The sequence below is a fragment of the Tauraco erythrolophus genome, chromosome Z (genome assembly GCF_009769465.1).
Source record: "Tauraco erythrolophus isolate bTauEry1 chromosome Z, bTauEry1.pri, whole genome shotgun sequence".
Taxonomy (NCBI): domain Eukaryota; kingdom Metazoa; phylum Chordata; class Aves; order Musophagiformes; family Musophagidae; genus Tauraco; species Tauraco erythrolophus.
Window position 1 is genome coordinate 81,246,086 of NC_141496.1, and position 20,747 is coordinate 81,266,832.

Consider the following 20,747-nt stretch of genomic DNA (forward strand, 5'->3'; position numbering starts at 1 on the left):
TTTATATATAAAATACATAGAGAAATAAACACGATCCTAGAAATTGATTTAATTACAGACTCGTGCACCTTAGCTTTAAGCCAATCAATGATAACACCAAAAAAGGCCCAGTCCTACAGGCTTTAACCGCAACAGGTATTGCTACATAGAAGGGTTATGACAGCACTTCAAGCATGGGAGCATAAGTCTGAAGGCAAGGTCCTCAAGCTAGGAACACGGATATTAACTCCTAAATACTGCTGATGGCATACTGTTGGAATATATCCGATAAACCAACTAGGTATCCTTAGAGAATACTTAACATCAGTTCTAGCTTCACTGTGCAGTCACTGAGTATTTTCAAAGCATTACTGAAAGCTTACAACAAGTTTTGCCTCCTAAAGTTTACTAAAACAAGGTACTGCTGGAGAAGTCATTTGTGACTAGAAGCAAGAAACACTCTCAGACCCATAGCATCTCGCAATGCTACTCAAGTTTTAGCTACATGTTAAGAATAGTGTTTTGCAAATTTTGGAACCAATCTTGACCAGTCTGGGGATCCTCACCTTCAGTGAAGGCAAGGCTGCCAAGTCATTGCAAGATTGGGCCTCAGTCCAACACCGTTAACTAAAATAGCTACAAGAACTAAAAGAAAACATAACTTGTGCACTACAGCTGTGCAGTATCACAGTAACTTTCAAACCCTTTATTTCATAGATGTGCAGCATGTCTCTAATCCATGGGCATTTAGGACTGATGCATCTGCATGAAGGTTTTCATGAACGTTGCAAGCTTCTGAACATCTTCTACAGTCACTGCATTATATAAGGAGGCACGGATTCCTCCCACAGATCTGAAATGAAAAGAGGAGGGGAGAAAACAATAGAAAGGTTTTGGATATTCTAAAAAAAAAAAAAAAATTACACTAATAACATTTAGACATTTAAACCTACCCCTAGTCCCAAGGGATAAAAATCACATTTTTTGTGAATGAGAAGCAACGTTATTTAATTCTTCAAGGCAAGCTTGCAATCTAGAGAAACTCAGTATTTATTAGTTATTTACAGCTCCAATGCTGTCTTCCTGTGACATCAGAAAGCTATCTTTTTTAATCCCACAAACACCACTGAACATGGGAAGGAACTCTTGTAACCAGGTAGACAAGCCATGTAATTAAAGGCTTTATACAATGACAGAATCTGACCTCAGGAGCCATCTTCTCTGGCATTTGCACAGAGCCAGATTCATCAAACTGGAGAAGAAAGCAGAATTAGGAGAAAGCTCTGAGCCCCACAACACCTAAGCAGTAGTTGAGCCACCAGCAGCCTCTGATTAGTCTCTAGAGTGCTATTCCCAAGTGATGCCCAACCAATATGAGGAACAGCTTGTGAGTGAGAAAGGCTGGTAAGTCAATGCACAACGCCTGCTGCTGTGTCACAGCAGTAACATTTTATTCTGTGGACAAAGAGGTTCATCTGCCTAATACTTACCGATGTCCTTTCAGAGATATCATGTTAAGTTCCACAGTTTTCTCAAGAAATTTCTTCTCCAGAGCTTCATCACCCTTGATACTGCCAATACGGAAAGGGACGTTCATTCTGCTTCGGTTCTTTTTCTCCACTGGACATCTAGAAAAGTTGCAGAATGTAATGATTAACCCATTTTGTGCTAAATTTACATTTTCAGCTATATATAATTTCAAAAATTAAATAACTGCATCTGCTTTGCACCAAAGTCAATATAAAAGATCATTACTTTACTGATAAACCAAGTAAAGTAAGTGGAAGGCTAATTATTAACCCTTCCTGACACACTCAAAATTGCCCCAGAAGAATGCACAGGAAGCTTGTCAACAGAACTAGTTTAAAAAAAACAGTAAAACCACCACTGCACCCACAACAGTCTGTTACATTCCCTGGGGTAAGTGAGGTTAGTTACGGTGGATTTTGACTAAATCTCAAGCAGTTTCTTCTCTTTGGCTTCAAAGACTGACACATGTATGTCGTACTCAGCTAGTCAGAAGTGCTATCAGAATTGAGTTTGATTCAGCTAAACAAAGCTGAAGGAGGCGTAAGAACACAGCATAAGGAGTTTTCCATGGACATTACAGACTTCTGTCAGTGGCTTCAGTCCACCTTCTACATCAGTATTATTCAGAATGAGGAACATCTCAAGCAGATAAGAGGTATCTCTAGAATAAACCTTGCATTGCATACATGGCCACAACGTATGAGATGCATCATAGCTCTTTAATCTCTTAAAGTGCCCTTTAGTCTAAAGCAAAAAATTCAAGATACATTTAAAGCAAAATTTCTCTTCAATTACTTTGTGAAGGAAAGAACAGAGGAAAAAAGGTGTAAATATTTTTGTTTAGTGCTTCTAGTTAGAAATGAAATATGAAGCCTCCAGATTTATTCTCTCCTAAGGCTATGATGTAGATTCTTGCCAGGATTCATTAGGAATAAGTCTTCTCATAAACTGCATGTAGATTTCATACTTATTATTGCTCTACTTGACAAAGAATGGGTATCATTCTTCTTTAGTTCCTTTGTACAGATGTCTCCATTACGAGGAGAAAAAAAAAGATCAGTCATGGTATCTGCCTATGCAAATTTGCTGCTTCGGATGTGACCAGGAAAACACTCTTCGAAGGCCTATGCCTGTAAGCATTCCCACATTTGAGAAACTGCAGCTACGGTATAGTTTTTGGAAGATCCAGCTGGTACTAGGCAACTCAATGTAGCTCAGTTTGTGCACAGACTTGGAAAAGCAAACTGCAAGCGGCACACAGCACGTTGTGGAAGAAAGCCTCCATTCGCCAAATGCGAATGCTTACCCAGTGGAGCATGCCACAGATTAGGTGGAAAGGCAGCTCCAGGTAAGTCTTCCTCTTAGTCACAGATCAAATGAAAAAATAAAATCCAGAGTCTTAACGGTACTGCTTGGTAAGACACATGGAGCTCAGTTAGCAAAGCTTGCTTTGCCTTCCCAATTGACTATTTACCATCCCAGCTGCACTGTATTTCCCACTCACTGCCCTACAGACCAGCCTGCCAGAAACAGATTCCTGTTTGTCACAAAATGTTTTCTCAAAGCTTCATTTGCTTACTGAGGTTTATGAAAAGCCCTCAGGATTTCAGCATAGTAGGATCACAACCCTGATCATGACAGTGCTAAAGGCAAAGCTGTTCTCATTAACTGAATGGATAAGCAGAATGTATTAAATATTATGATCAAACTATACCCCTGCCAATTAAGGTTGCAGTCAGCCTTAATTTAAAATCCAAATTTAATTTGCCCTATCTTAACTTTCCAGTCAAAGCTAATTAGGTTCCAAAACTGTTGATTTTATACTGAAGGTGAAGGAAAATATTTTGCAGTTTCATAGTCAGTTACTAGTTTTTGAGTTTGGCAAGTATTAGAATTATTCTGTATTAAAACATCAGCTTTTAACTGTGAGCTCAAAAACACCTTGCAACAATATGTAAAAATCAGGGGTTGTCAAATATGCTTTGGAAAACCATCAAAAATAACTGAAGAAGATAAACTGTACAAAAAGAAAATACATTACATTCAGACTACATCTAGGTCTGATCCTCCTCTTTCAGAAAAGCGTTTCAGAACTCAGCACAATTAGCTAATAAAAATGTCTCGGCTTGACAGATAAAAAGCAGAGTCTTCAACTGCTGAAAGAAACGCTAGGAAGAATATGCTGCAAAAGTGGTCTCTACAGCATCCTACAAGCCACTTTCTCCATTTTGGCCTGTATTTCCTAAGGAGATTCAATGAGCATACAAACCAGAATCTGTGTCTCTGGGTTTTGTACACTCCTTTCCTAGGCTCCTGCATTTTACTAAGTTTAGAACATGTGTATTAATACGCTTCACAACTGATCTGTACAGGATAACTTGAAATAATTTCCTACTGGAATGAGACTCATCCTTGGATAGTTATCAAGTGAATGGTTTGCACAAATAATTCCTATAGGGTTGGTTCTAGGATTCCTCAAAATTTACTGAGAAGGTAACTTCAAAAATATGCTGCAATCAGACTCTTAAAATTTATCAATACGTTTGGCTTTGCAACAAATATTGAAACCAAGAGGAAAAGCATAGCAACTTACACGTAAAATCCATTGGATTTGTCTATAATATCATAAATCATTCGTGATTTGATTAAACTAAGTTTATCCATAGCTGCAGCTCCGCCATTATTCTTTATCCATTCCAGCACCAATCCCATGATATAAATACTGCAACAGGAAAGAAAATTTTTCAGTCAGATTATGTTAAAAAACAGAAAAAAAACAACAGTCCTGTTTAATAGTTCACAAAATGTTTCAGCGACAAAGTGTTATGTTTAGTTTTAGGGTGCTTAAGCATAACAATTCAGAATCTGGACTATTTTACAAATTATGACAATTCTAAGCAGGCAATGTTTTTTTTGACACAGATGAAGTACCCTGAAATTCAAATGCTACACAAGTCTGTTGGACAAAACTTAATCCTTCATACTACAGAAGGACACATGTTCAGGTTTCCCAAGGGACACAGGGTCCCAAGTACATACCCAGACATGCTGCATGCACTGCCAGCTCATTGACAACACAACTGCCTGTCAGGTCCTAGGAAGGGGCAGAGTTAGTAGCGTCCACCCTGTGCAGCTGCTCCAGCAAAGGTGCCAGGGTGAATCCCAAATGTATGTGCCATGTAACATTGCCAGAAATCTAACCTCATTTAAAAAAAATGTTAAAATAAAAGCTATAATCCCATTTCTGTCTAAAAAGATCCTCTTCTCACATGAACAGTGAAGTCTGGCAAAACAAATAATGACATACTGCACTTAATTATTCATTAGCATTCAAGTTCTAAGTAAAGATCTGGAAGCCTACTGGCATCACCTGGCTTGGGACCAAGGATTTCAATGCCAGTTACTAAGTGCAACGTAAAAAAATCCCCCAGGCCTTTTGCCTTTGTGCTTTTGCTACAAAACTCAGCTTGTTCACGTTTAGGCATTTCCCACGACTATAACACTTTACATAATAAACTATACACAAGTTTTTATGGCATATTTCCAGCAAGCTTTCTTTTTTAATCCCTTCATTACAGATTCCAAGGGAGTGCTCAGAGAATGTTAACCTACAAGTTTCCCTAACACAAATCTAGTAGGAGGCTGTTTTAAACTTTGCTACTTTGAATTTCTCAGAGGATGTCAGCCTCAAATCTTTGAGCACTGCAGAAAGACTGCAGAATAACCAAAGTTACAGATTGCCTTTTACACAAAGCACCTTACAGCTCTGAGAGCACAATCTTGCCACATCTATAACAGTGTAAAGGATTTGAGGGAATTACAGCCCAGGCCCTTGCCAAATACAGAGCCACATTCACCACTTGCCCTTGCTTCCTTGAGTGAAACTTCTTGGACAGGTAAGGTTTAAAGAAGTCAGACATAGAGTCACCCACAAAGCCCAGCCAGCTGAAACGTTTTATCCTTCTTTCATGTCAGTCAAAATAATATTTCTGGAGCAATTTTAAATGCAAAATAAACCCTTGGATCTTGGAAATGACATTTTTATAGCAAATTCATTGTTAATTTTGGCAAAGCAGATTAGGGTCAAAGAGTCAAGCTCTGCAGCACCAAGAGGTTAAAGCCATTAGCATCACCTTAATTTAATTTAACATCCTGCTGAAGTAGTTTTTGCACATTCAGTTAATATTTCCTGCCCGTTTGCCAGCAAGCCATTAAAGAGTGCAAAAAAAAAAGCAGAGAGAGAGCTAAGCAGCTTTGCCAGTTCCTTACAAAAACTAGAACAGGCATTTAGAGCCAAGCCAAACAGATGTGCACCCTGCCAATGTTTCAGTCTGTTACATCCTGGATTCTGGACCATACTCCAATGTAGATCTGTAGCATGAAGTGAAATATGGCAAGACAGTGATCAGAAAGCAGAAAGACAGTTCAACTTTTATTTTCAGCTCCCTTAACCTCCCACTACCCTGTTAATGTTATTGACAGATACTGAGTTACAGCTAAAGCAGCACTTTATTTTCAGAAGTTCTGTGCAGTGGCTAAAATAAAGCTGCAGAGTTTAATTTGTTTTGCTTTTCAAACCAGAGGAACAACACTGTGTTCGAGTGCTGAGATTAAGTAGAACTTTGGTTTTTCAAATGGAAATAGCTCTGTACTTGGAAAACATGAATGGCTGGATTTAAAACCTGGCATGTGCAAAGTACACAGTGTCCAAAACAGTATGTGTGACTTAGCAGTCAGGAAAATAATCAATCATGAAATAGAGGCTTTATCAATCACTGGGAAAAAAAGACAGACATACTGCCCACGTTACAGAGCTACATTCAGAAAGACCACCAAAATGTGGAAGCATTGTAAGGTTAATTCTTGTCTTAGACACCAGCCCTGGGGCAGATGGGCTAATAGCAAGGGGTACATACATCATTACAGACCTACATCCTCTACATGCTAGATACATGTATACTATATACAATACTATGCATATTCCTTGGGAAAACTACTTGTGCAGCGTAAAGTCTGGAATAAATATATACTCATAAGATCTATTGTTCTTTTGATAAATTACTATAACTACCCCTACGTCATTGCAATAGTAGACTCCATAGTGAGAATCAGCAGATTCAGAGATGTAACCAGTACCACTTAAAATCCTACTGAATTTAAGTAAGCAATAGTATGGAGGTAGGCTACGTACGCAGGAATCACTGTGCTTCATGCCTGTACAGTGCACTTGATATCTGTTGGACATCATTAGGCAACTGAAGTTTGCCAATTCTGGCATGCACAAAAAAGCTGCAAGAGCTGAGATTAAACGTCAGCAGTATAAGATTGCTCTATCAAATTATCTGAAACAAAAGGAAGTCTTTTCTTTAAAAGTAGAAATCGTAGTTTTCAAAATAATTTAAAAACTTTGGGGAAAAAAAAGGATACCTGGTTTGAAGATTTTCTTTTTTAAAAATAATTGTTTTAAGTGGGCATTTGTATAAAATGCTCCAGATCAAGAACAGGTAGATGCTACTGGCTCAACACCTGAATGTTCCAGTAGCAAAGCATAATTTCTCTAGCTATCACAAGTTAGGAGATAGTGATTTTAGAAGAGCAAGCTGTGGTCTGTTCTGTTTCTTGCATACAGGAAATCAATGGGTACACGCCAATCCTATGATCTTGACTGCTAGCAATGGTTATGAAGCCAGACCAGTTTTATTTTTGGATGCCAAGTCAAACACCAAGGTGGTAGTTAAATATGGAAAGTTGTACAAGGGAATAAAGCAATGCAATGACTAAAATGTCTTTTTTAAAAACAAACAAACAAACAAACAACATTTTACAGGAATAGAGATCTGGAGGTTGAAATGCTGAGAACAACCTTGGAAAGAAATCAAATCTGTACTAAGTGTCCAAGAAGCAAAACTAAGTGCTAAATTACCTACTTGCAATGATAGAAGCATCACCACCTAATTGACTAGAGTCGTGTTCACGTGAGAGAGAACTGGATCCTGAAACTTCTACAATGGAATTATGGTATTTGCTTCTAAAAATACTACATCCTTTACGGCTGAGTCTCACTAGTCAACACTAAAGCCTGCGACAATCACATGGCTGGACACTTCCCATGTTTTCACGTGTGAAACACTCCCAACATATCAGTGGCTTCAAGGCAAATACTCCACTTGTGAAACTTTCCTTGATGAGAGCAGCAGATGGCAGCACAGCAGCTTTCTGAACAAGAGACGCTAAAGAGCAGGGTAAGTTACCTGTAGCACGGCGGAGTGTTATACAAAGAGCCATTCGCTGCTTGTGTTTTGTAATCCAGTACTACAGGGCATTCTTTCAGTGCAAATCCCAGCAAGTCCTCACGGACTATTACAACAGTAACTCCAGCACAGCCAATGTTCTTCTGAGCACCAGCGAAAATCACACCAAACTGTAACAGAAAGCAGAAAAGAAGCACTTGCTACAGGCATTCACCAGCAGATCTTATAACTGAGTAATACACCATTATCACTATACAACAGGCTCACAACTCAGCTGAACAGCCTCGAGGACGTGCTGAAAACAAAGAAGTTGCAGGTTAAAGAAGCGTTAGGAGAAATTCTGATTTCAAAGTGCACAGTTGTTATCCCATGTATGTCCATATTAGAACAACGTATCTTCATTCAACTGAGGAAGATCACCACAACAAGTTTCCCAACGATTTGCTAAGTATGTATTTAGCAGCCACAAATGATTCTCAAGGCAGCCTCTCCTCTCACACTCCTCCAAGCAAATTTACTAAAAAAATCAATTCATACATAGATCCCAGTATTTTCAACCAATCTGGTATTTCAGAACAGGCATCACGTAATCCACCTGCTCAAAGAGGCAGATCAGGAAAGGGCAGGACGAACGCATGAACAATTGCTCCTTCTTTTTGCTACAACAGGCAAGAAAGGCCAAACACACTGCTTCACTAGCCAGTAACACTCCCACTCATAGCACATTTCAAACATACGTACTATGTTCTGCCTCTATCGTCTGTGAGACAGACAGTAACTGGGAGGTACAGGAAGCTTCAGCAGCTTAAAAGAGGATACAGATTTTCTATGTGAGAGGTAGGATCAAAAATTTTGATTCACAGTACGCTGCTATAGCCATATACACTATCTACAGACTAAATACGATTGAGAAGATATCTTTTTCAGCCTCAGCATCAGTTAAGAACACACAGTAGACAAATAATGTTGAATAGCTATTAACATGAACAAATTCAACATAGTTCAATATGTTTTTACTGAAAAAAAAGACAACAGATGGACATTGAAATCTCAAACTTTAAATTTCAACATTTGTATCCACCATCAGATACCTAATTAACAAAACATAATCTCCTTAATTTCACTGCTCAGCATCTCTGGTCATCCAGACATTCCAAAGCGCCTAATTATATCCATTCAAGTTTGAAAATGCTTTGCGCAGCCACTGTGTCCAATACTGTACCTTGGAAACATCCACAGGTCTGGACAGGAAGTTTGATGACATATCACAAACCAAGACTGCTCCTTTGACATCAGGTACAAAGTCAAACTCCACACCGTGAACAGTCTCATTAGCACAGTAATAGATGTAAGATGCATCTGGATTAAGATTCCAAGTGCTTGGGTCAGGAATGTCTAAAACAGACGAAAAAGAAAACCAAAGGTCACTGGAAACAAGTCATTTTCCTGGCATGCAATTTCACTTGAACACCAGGACTTCAGTGCAAAATCAGACGATTCTGCAGTACAAAATATTAATTATCTTGTTACCAGAGGATATAATTTATCTGCAAAGGAAATACATGGTGCATTCCCAAAATTCTGTGGTGAGCCATCATTATGCTTGCCAACACCCTTCTGGTTTTCAGCCCTTATTCCTCAAGGGATTTTCATGAGGTTTGCAATCCCAGACTACAAACTACCTCATACACAGAAAAATCTGTAACCCCTGGGGATTCTGGGGATGCACAGAACCTTGCCAGTGAGAATTTGGATGCTTCAGTGATTCCAAAGGCATCAGGAGGATTCTTGTACCCAGTGCTTGAATTCCTCTGAAATGCTGTAGGGGGTCCAAAACAGCATTTCAGAGGAATTGACCCCCAGAAGCATTTCTGTTTTGCCCAAGCTGAACACAAAGTTACCTACCTACCTCCTGTTTAAGCTTTGCAACTGATTTACAAAACTAATATTTCCTCTGTCAATGGGCAACATAAGGCATGCCCTGACAGCACAGAACAGGTTTTGCACAGAACAAACGGTTGCCCTTCCTTTCTTCTCTCCTTCAAAACATGAGGGCGAAGATTACCTCCACCATTATTTACTACCACAGCTGCCAAATGGTGAATACACTTCCCTAGACTGGGAAGTTGTAAGTTCAATTCCTTTCTGTGCCTCAGAGCACATAAACTTCTCTTCCAAGTAAGTGCCCTCATCACCAGTTAATACACTAACTCACATGGGGATATTCTTTGTCTTTCCCGTTGCCACTCTTCCCAGTTCAAATGCCGTTATTTGGACCAGAAGGAAGAAAAGTGAGCATGACTATCACAAATAGAAACCAGAACTCAGGTGTCACTGTTCCATTAATTATTTATGTATATCTACTGACAAGGTATACACTTTAAATGCTCTTGAAAGAGACCCATAAAAACTCCTAACGCCTCAACTACAGTTAACCTTTTTCTTCCTGTTAAGCCATCTAACAGATCTCCCAGTGATGAACATGGAGTGATGTCGCAGGCAATCTTTGGAGTGTCGGGCAGTCAACTCTAACAAGTTAACGTTCAATAACCCCACAGCTGAGTTAGATCAATTTTTTAGAGCGATTCAAAAACCTAAGCATTCACATGGATGGATGTAATCATCAACTTACTCGTATAGGTTCCTAGTTTTGGATGAACGATGTTCACTTTGGCATACTTCTCCGCTTCTTTAGCCGCTTTTGCTGACCAAGCTCCAGTAACCACATAATCTGCATGTCTTCCCTCCTTTAGACCGATCAGATTAAGTGGGACTGCACTGAACTGACCAGATCCACCTCCTTGGAGAAAAATAACTTTGTAGTTTTCTGGTATATTTCTGCACGCAAGAAGAGAAATAGTCATTTATATTATTCCCAGAAGATATAGGACATGTACTACTTGATATTATGCATTAAACAGCAGCTGAGAAAGAACACTGTCATTTTAGAAGACTTTGCCAAGAGGTTAGACCAAATACCAGTAACTTACCCCAGCACTGCTCTTGAGTAACAACTTAAGATTAATGCTATATATTTTACTGATAAAAATTTGCTGAAAACCAGCTTTTTCTCCTCCCTTAGATAGCATTAAACAGATTCACCCCCAAGTAGCTCTGCTATCATAGTATACACAAACTTGAAAGATATTTCAGCAGAATTAATGCTGACTTGCAGTTTTGGCTATTGCTAGCTTCATGGCTTTTCTGTCAGGCTAAGAACCTTCACACTGAAGTGCTCACAGCAGAGTTCAGCTTTGAGACCCTTCAACCTGCAAGTGCAACTGTGCAGTAAACTGCACATGCAGAGCAAGTGCCTTAAGGGGTTGCTCATACAGCCACAAAAACTACTTGTTCAAATTATCTATCAAAACACCTCTGTCAAGAACCCTGGCTGTGACAGAGTCAAGCTTCTATATGAAGTTACCATCGTTATTAATTCCAATACACAATATATTTATTTCAAACTCTTAAAGTGGGTCACACTATGAATAGGAAAGGAGCTCCTGATCAGTGATTCTAAAACCCATCCACAGAGTTTATGTTAGTAAAAATCAGACTAACAAACAATGTACAGGTCACCTCTATACCACTAGAGAACTGATTACTACTGTTTCCACTTATTTCTTGAGAAAGTTGCTGTCCTTCATGAATTCTATAAGGTAACAAAAATTAAAATTTTAGGAGTCAGCTAGTCAGTGTATAGCACGCAAAAAGTATCTTAACCTAATAAAAGCCCTTTGTCACATTCAAATAAATCAGAATCAAGCAGAAGATCAATGCCCTCTCCAAGATTGGTACTCTATCAGACACAGTATCTAAACAAAAAAACCCACCACACAAATAGATGCTTTCAAGGAGAGGGCCCCATATTAGCCATTACTGGTGCAACTAGCACAAGCATAGCATAAAAACAAGCAGGAAGTAATTAACTTACAGCAATTCACGCATGAGATTTTCAGCTGTATTTAAGATTTTTGAGAAGTCTGAGGTCCGATGGCTCATTTCTTTGGTGAAAAGAAAAGAAGTAGTAACATGAAACAAAATGGTAATACATGAAACAAAATGGTAATACATGAAACAAAATGGTAATACATGAAACAAAATGGTAATACATGAAACAAAATGGTAATACATGAAACAAAATGGTAATACATGAAACAAAATGGTAATACATGAAACAAAATGGTAATACATGAACACAACCTAAAAACTGTGTTAAGTTTTAAATCTTTCACACTACAGACCCAAAAATGCCTGAAGGCTCCCATTCCCAGTTCCAATGCCTCGTTTTTTTGCTGAGCCTTCCTAAATACCCACACAAGAATTATACCTCCAGTCTTGTCCAGGTACAGAGAAATCCAGTCCACTCACATTCGGCATCCACATGACCCTACTACCCCCAGAAACAGCTACATCTGTATAAAAAAATACTCCCTAGAAAGGTCTAGTTTTCCTCACTCCAAGGATGTTCTCTGCTACTAATGCTGTAGCAAGTATAAAGTAAGGTACAGGGATTTGTGTTGTTCTTTTAATTTTAAAAAGGCTTCTTCGTGCAGTAATCCTAAGTAAACATAAAGGCAACTTAATTCCTTTTACTAAATCCATATTGTTTCTTCCATCTGTAAGAGCGTACAATTTAAACATGAATCCTAATTCTGCAGAGACTGCTGCACATTTTACTTTTAGCAACCAAATAGTTTCACAGGACTAGTAAAATGCTGACAATCTCCTCGCATAAAATTTTTGCGCAACCAAAGCTGAAAAGCCTGTCAGGTACATGTATGGTGCAGAAGACATCACCTCTTTAGGACAGGACAGCATTGCCTCCCCAACCAGAAGGACACTATACATCAAACACATCTGAAGCATCTTGCCACATGGTATATAAGATACTATGTATGGTATCTATATACATACATATACACACACGTATAGTATGTGTATATATATACAGTATTTCATAGAAATATATAAAATATTTTTAATATCTTGCCTATATATATTTTCACACACATACACATACATCCCTGCCCAAAGATCCAAAAGCACTAATGTTTTACATATGATTAGTTATCTTTTTTTGTCTCTATTTTTTTTGTCTCTAATCCTTTTGGTTTGGATCACTAAACATTTGGCTATGTATCATTTTATGGTCTCCTATTGAATGGTAGAAAAGCAGTATCGAAAAGTATTCTCTGGACACACACGTTATCGGGATAAGGTATTAAAAAAGAAAAGGAGCTGAGATATCAAGAGCAAAAACTAATATAAAACAAGTTGGTTAAACATCTGCATTCTGAAAAACACTGATTTTTTTTTTTAAAGTCTTACCAAGAACACTTATACCAAGTCCTTTGTAGTCCACCAATTCTTTCTGTGCTTCCAACAAGACCTACCAAAAGAAAAAAATCCACAAATAAATTAAGGGAATTTTGCACTCTCTGGAGTCACTGACACGTCATGCACATGCCAGCTGCTCCATATTGCAATAACCTGACACCTGTCAAGCAAGAGTAACAGAAGTATGGTTACCAATATAATTTTGTTGTATCTAGTAGCTGAAGACTTTTCATAAGATAGCATAATTAAATCATATGCTTGTTGTAAAGACCATGTTTCAAGTTATTATTTCAATAGTTACAGTTCTGGATGTCAGAGTGATTTCCGGGAGTTGGCTGGAACTCCCAGCCTTTTACAGAATGCTTCATGCCTACTCTTTCTAATGGAACACCTCAAGTCCCCATCCCCACCCTTCTACCCTGTGTTCTTTCACTTGACTTGTGCAAATAGGACAATCAATGTATAGAGGAAAACATAACAAAAAAATCAGCTTAGTAATGGGATACTTCAAACTGACTCAACAAGATAAGGCCTGGTTTCACAGAATGAAGTCTCACACTGAGCCTTCTCTATGTTAGTGAAAGTTAAGAAAGAAATGAAGCAAAATTTTGAGACAACTGAAAAACACTAGTCACTCCTAGGAGCCCTGCCCAGGTAATCTGCTGCTTCAGCCTTCCTTTTTCTTTTCTTCTCCCATAGCTCTTGAATATCAGCAGAGTGGAATTATATTCTAACTGCTGGATCTGTATCTTCCAATTTCAGTAAATTCTCGTGTGAGTGTTAGAACATTCTTAGTTGCTCCTAAAAGAAGCAGGAGAAGAAGGAGCCCCAGTAGAAAAAGCTGCTAAAACAAACGGGGTATGCATGCACCCCAAGATCTGCCAAGAAACCACACGCTTTAGACAGTTGCAGGAACAAGAAATCTACCTTGCTGACAGAGTGTCCGCATGGCTTGTCAACTGTAACAGCTGGTCACCAAGAGGTCAACCAGAAACAACTGTGCTGCTTTTGATGTTAGAGATTGTAAAGTTTTAACCATGTTTCACATGCAAACTCATCCACACCAGAGGAGGGGAAAAAGTCAAAGGGAACACACATGCTATTAGAAAGTGCTTATTAAACTGCTTAATAAAATCCAATTCTGTTAGTAACATTCTTTATCTGACAAGCTGCACATGCCTTACGGTAGACATTTCTGATACACCTTATAATAGCCATGAGGAGCTCTGTCCACCTTCTTGCTTCAGCGCGTCCAAGCGCTTCCTATGCAGCATCAGCCCACAACCAGAGTGAAACAACTGAGGTGATACAGTAGTCAGTTTATGAGTATTGCATTTTCCATAGGGGAAGACAGATTTATAACAAGGAGTTCAGCTATGCTCTCCTCAGACACTAAATCCAGTTCTCAGCACTCTCTGCTGGAGAGTTGGATAGTTCAGCAGTTCTAGTAAGAGCCCCTTTCTGAGCCAAGGCTTCAGGACAGTACAACAGATTTCTTTGCAACATAAATTACAAAGGACATTTCCAAGAAAAGAAAGGGGGGGGAAAAAAAAAACCACACAAAAACCAAAGCAAGTTGGTTTACTTGAAGAAGAAAACTATCAAAGAAATAACAGGAAATAAGGAAGAAAACGATGAAGGAAACCAGGAAGAGAACAAAAAATTTCCACAATACATAACTCTTAATTTGAAAGTCAGATGCATAGAACTTGGCAGAAACCACCCCCTCTCCATATGTAACTGGATAATTTACAGCTGCTGATGCAACTTTCCAGAGGGTTGAGTCTACAGAATACTCATTATCATTTTTAAAATAAAGGCTTCTCAGGGAACTACCACGTTGTTTATCAGCTGACAGATAACATTCCCAACATTGCTATCCTTGTGCATCTGAGGACCTACTCTCCATCACTGATACAGCCCCTGATGAACGACCATATGATCGGATTCAGAAAAAAAATCTGGGAGAGCAATCCTAAAACTACATTAGGGTGTGTTTCAAAAAAAAAAAAAAAAAAAACACAAAACACCGAACTTATCAGGGCATTTAAGTGAGCTAGGAAGGGGAGAAGAAATTAGGTGTGGTTGCTATGGGGATAATTCTGACTGTCGCTGTTTACTCGACCTTCCCCAGCCCTCCCTTCGCAGCCGGCGCCCGCGGACACCCCCGGGGAGCCGGGCTGGGAGGCAGAACACGCCGCGACGCGCGGCGGGCGCTCGCTGCCGCCGCACCGCCTCAGCCCGGGCAGAGCCGCCCGCCGCCGCCCGCGCGGCTCCCCTCACGGCGCCAGGACAGCGCGGGCACCCGCCCCCGCCCTCCGCGGCGCCCCGGTCCGCGCCGGACCGGGGGCTCCCGGCCTCTACTCACGGAGCGCGGCAGCTTCGCCGGCCCAGCCCCGAAGTTCGCCACCTGCCGCCCGCCCTCCATGGCTGCTCCTCACGCTGCTGCGGCCACCGCTGCCCACCTCACGCCGCGGCGGCGCCCGCCGATATAAACCCTCCGCCGCCGGCCCCATGATTGGCTTCTGTCACACACACCTAGGGGGCGGGCCTAAAGCCGCCCCGCCCTGCCCATTGGCTCCCGCCGGCAGCGCCCCGGCCGCCTATTGGCCGCGCCTCACGAGGAGGCAGCGTGATCAGGCTGGCGGCTGCGCGGGGCGGAGCGCGGCACGCGGGGCAGCGCGAGCGGGTGGCTGCGCGTGCGCGGTGCTGGCGCTGCTCGTGAGAGCGTCTGTCGCGGCGGAGGTGCGGGGCGGGCGCCGGTGGCGGGCCGGCTGGTGGGCCGGCTGGTGGGCCGGCTGGCCGGCCGGCTGGCCTTCCTCACACGAAGAAGCCAAAAATGGTGGGTTCTGGGGCGAGACTCAAAGCGATGTGAAGGATTTAGACGTGCCTTGCGTTGGGGAAAACCTCGGTAAACCTTGCCAAGGTTTCCCTGCACGCGCAGCCGGAGGGAGGGAGGGAGGGAGGGAGGGAGGGAGGAAGAAAGGGAGGGAGGATGGATGGATGCGTGTCCTGCAGTGACTTTGCTGTGTTTTTTCCCCCATGCAGTTGCTGATATGGAGCTGGGATGCTTGCTCCAGAAGCAATCCATATGAATGCAGGAGAAATTAAAATTAGCAATCCCTAGCTGGAAGGAATTTCAGCTGATACTTCATCTTGAAAGAGGAGGTTTCACAATACCCAAATGTCTTTGTATTTTCCGTGGAATTCTTTCCCCATTGGAGACCGGGATATTTGCCTTCTCTAATGCAAGAAGTACCTGCACGTTGTGCACTGTTTGCCCAAACAGCGCATTGCAGGCAAATTGCTATTTGGATTTCACAGGAAGGGAATAAAACCAGGAAGGCTGTGAAACTTCACAGAATGGATAGCAGAGCCTTGAGGGACTTGCCTTGAGGTCTGCCAAACCGTAGGCTCATATCCCTAGATAAAAAACCATTCTTTCCACAGATACCTCAGTGTAAGTTCATTTGAAACATGAAGTTAATACTATTAAATATTTGTAACTGAAGGAAAGACTCTAGCTCATCCAATTTCTTCTCATTGTTTTAGTGAGACATACTGCCTTACAATCAGTCTCAGAGGTGATTTTAAAGGCAGTAGCAGTAAATCAATTTTGACAAAAACAGCCATTAGGTATGATTGAAAACAGGTGGACTTTACAAAGTCCTGTAATTCTCAAATATCTTGATCGAGATTTCTGATTCTCATATGCTGCTGAGCAGCATCGTCTACCCAGTGTTACCCATAATGCTGGCGCTACTTTAGCCTGCACATGTCTTCCAAGTTTTTCATCAACATTAATGATCCGTATACCAAATCTGCATTTTTTTTCAGAGATGAAAATGTTGATGTCCATTGTTTTGTGAATACCAAGATTTACATAAAAGGTCATTTTTCGTTACAAATTATCTCACTGAAGAAATACTGACTTCTTGAATTTGTTTCTTTTCCTGTCAAGCCAGGTCATCTGGTATTTAGTTCATAGCTTTTAATCTTACACAAGTTATTTTGTTTAAAATATTGTAAAAAGAGACCGTGGTTTTAGAGCAAAGGTACCCTTCATTTCACTAATGGCTATAGCTTAAGAAAAAACCACCAAACCGGCTTTCAGACACCAGAACCCTCTTTGGTTCTAAAGAGATAATGGCAAACTTCGCAGACATTGCAGGCTGAATACATTCCCTTCAAAACATCAAGGTATTTTTAAAGTACATCTCAAACCACAACACCTACATTACTTCTAATTATTAAAATTAGTTCTAATTTAATTGAAGCCTCTACTAAAATGCTCATTAACAACATAAATGTGACTACAATGTAATTATTTTTACTAGAGTCTCAAAAAGAAACGCTTAAGAGATATGGGCTCCTCGTATGGGCTTTTCCCAATATTAAACCCAGACTACCTATGTCTGCCTGGAGAGGCAGCTTCGAACTCCAGCCTGTTGGGGAAAAGGTATCATAAGCAGGAAGGGATAGCAGAAGCAGTCAGAAATAGTTTAGGTTGGTGGTTCAGGTCAGGAAGCCTGGCCAATCCTATGGGAAGGGCTTTGACATCCAAGCAGGATCAGTCTTGAATCCTGACTGCGTGGCACACACCACGGGTAAAGTAAAACTTTGGAATTAAAAGTGTGATTCAAACCTGTGGCACGAAGACCTAGAACACAAAAACAGAAACCAGGCAAGCGAGTGCTGGTAGCAGCTCAGAGCACAGGGAGTAAATACCAGGTACTGTAGTTTTTTCAGTTCAGGAAAATACCATCCCAACCAAAAAGGTCAAAAATAGCAGCTCCCATGAGATCAGAGGACAACTGTGCTGGAAGCCTTGCCACCTAGAGCTTTAGAAAATCCATTTCACAGTGGACATTGACAAGGAGTAAATAAAATTGATAAGGATAGATAAACCAGAAAGTTTCCTGAAGACAGAACAGTCCATTTTTGCTACATGCAAGGCATCATCATGCTTTTGCAGGTCACGTCAGAGTTTTGTTTCTGTTAAATGGAGATTTCTCCTGGTTTAGTATTTCACTACCAGCAATTATGATTTAATATTTTTATTACATTAAAAACCATAAATTGATTCTATCAATATTGATAATGACCCAACACAAAATACAAGCTTTCAAAACCATGACTTCCAGGAATGCTGCTGGCTTCCAGCATTTGACAGAGAACCTGACCCTTCAAGTGCTACAAATCGCTGCAGACAAACAAACGTGAAATTGCATAGTTATCACAAAACCAGAGTGAGCTGTGTTTACTATGATGCATAACTGGAAAAACAAGACAAACAACAACAACAAAAAAAAAGTGTAATATTTAAATAAAGTTCCAGAGTCTTGAGTGAACTTTTATTGGGTTCATCGCGACTTCATGTTAGAGTGGACAGAAGAACCTTCGTCACCTACTGCTGGAAGAGAATCAGCTCACTCAAGGAGAGCGAGCGCACACCAGTTCTCTCTCTGGTACAATAACGGGCAAACTGACGTCATTATTAAAAGTCAAATAATGCTGACTGCACTGCAACCTGGCAGCTGTTTCAGGAGGCAGCAGGGATGTCTGGTCCAGCAAGCTAGTCAGACTAGCAAATTTTGGTGAGATTTAAAACAAGATGCAGGTAGTTCAGACAAGAGTTGGGATTATTTCGTTTTTCAGAGATCTGGCTCCACATATTGCAACTATGAAGTGTGAAAAGTAGTTCTTGGAAAGCCTAAATGAAGAAGGAAAAAAATGCTCGAGTTTTTTAAGTAAACAGTAACATGTTCTCTAGCAAATAGCTGGCCTATTGATTTCAGGCTTTTATGTCAAACAAGAACACAGACAAATATGTAAAACATTAACTAATAGCAAGAGGTTGAAACAGTTTATATCCAAAGTCAGGGTAAATGGTTTCTCAATCATTTAAAATGTATGTATACATACACACAAAAATATTTTTTTTTAACTTTTCATTAAAATACTCTACTCTTAAACACATTTATATATCCAAAATATTTTGTGTTTATAGATACAAAATATTTTTTTTGGAAATGCATTTTCAACTCGTTAGTAAAAACCTTAAAACTTCTGAAATATTCCTGATAGCCTTAAAAAATACTCCTCCCTCAGGTAACTTACATCCATTATCTCTACTGACTTCAGATCTGACATTCAACTATACATAAAGTACACATTCCAGATTCTCACAGCAGGAGTGCTTACACAACATCACCAACGACAAGATGGAGAATCCTTCATGTTTCTGATTTTTAAAAAAATAGTTAAGTACTAATCCCACTGAAAAAAATATGCCTAAATTATATACTACCTGGTCAATTTGGCTTTAAATTATTATTTTATACCCAATTCATACTTTAAAAGCAAATATTAGTAGTATTTAACATAAAAGGTATTTACGCCATCTGCTTATAGGCATACGATACATAAACTTTTAAGATTTTTGATATTTTTTTATGGACAAATAACAGACTTGCAATTGCTAACCTCACAAATCCGAACACTTGTGAATTTATAGTTTTATCCACCATTTCACAGAGATTAGCTTTAGAGTTTTAGTTTTAAAAAGGGAACATGTAAGATTTTAATGCTGAGGAAACCGATTACATGTGATTGTTCAACCAAAATTACAAGCAAAGAATCATGACTGAAGCAACAGACCTCAAATGTTTGGGAGAATATCTAAAAAAATTGCATAGATTAATGTATTACCTGCTATTATTCTGAAGTGACGAAGTCTGTATAAATAATGTACTTTCATTGTGCAATTATTTGTGCAATATTGCAATAGCTAAGGTAATCTTGTGCTATTTGCTCAGTAGAAAATTTCCATTTGAGGATTCATGAGTTTCTTCATAATTGTCAAGTTCCAGAACTCTTATGACAGATGACAGAGTAAAAAGAAAGTTGCATATTATTTCCCCCCCCCAGTTCAGCCCAAATCATCTTGCCTGATTCCTACATGTGAAAAATATCTTCTGTCACTCCATTGCCCTCTGTGCCCTTCACTCTGCAAATAGGATACACATTGCCAAGAAAGAGTCCATATGAAAAAGGTTAAAATATTATGATCAGCTGACACAGTAAATAGTGAAATAAAGGCAAAACATTTCAATTTGATCTGTTTTTTAAAAAGGCACCTTTTCATGACCACTGCACAATGTGATGAGGTTTCAACATTTGAACTTCTCATGAAGATAAGCACTCTGTGTCAGATTCTACTACCCAGTCACCCATAGTTCACCGCTGCAATTTCAGAAATTTCTTTTAAACCAGGACTGATGTAAGCATACACATGTGAAAAAAGCCATAGAAAGAATCATAGAATCATAGAATCATAGATTGGTTTGGGTTGGAAGGGACCTCAAAGATCATCTAGTTCCAACTCCCCTGCTATAGGCAGGGACACCCTCCACTACACCAGGTTGCCCAAAGCCTCATCCAGCCTGGCCTTGAACACTTCCAGGGATGGGGCATCCACAACTATGGAGCTCTAAAAAAAAATTTCTGAAACTCCTTCTTAAAATGTCCCTGCTCCTTTCCTCTCCATCATAAATTTGAATACTAATCTATAGCTTGAACTGATCTCATTTTTGTGACGGCATTATCTTCTAGCTCAAATAGCGAGTTGGTCCATCCAGCCCAACG

At 39.9% G+C, this 20,747-nt stretch overlaps 1 protein-coding gene across 1 annotated transcript; it reads right to left on the reverse strand.

Annotated features, from left to right (window-relative positions):
• Nucleotides 1-726: 726 nt before the first annotated feature.
• On the reverse strand, nt 727-15,528 carry PSAT1 (phosphoserine aminotransferase 1). The gene is made up of 9 exons (XM_086629056.1): nt 15,469-15,528; nt 13,092-13,152; nt 11,695-11,764; nt 10,393-10,598; nt 8,983-9,155; nt 7,761-7,930; nt 4,103-4,231; nt 1,470-1,607; nt 727-832 (listed from the first exon to the last, which is right to left on the reverse strand). Exons 1-9 carry the CDS (start codon nt 15,526-15,528, stop codon nt 727-729), a joined length of 1,113 nt encoding a protein of 370 aa, XP_086485182.1.
• Between the last annotated feature and the right edge of the window lie 5,219 nt (nt 15,529-20,747).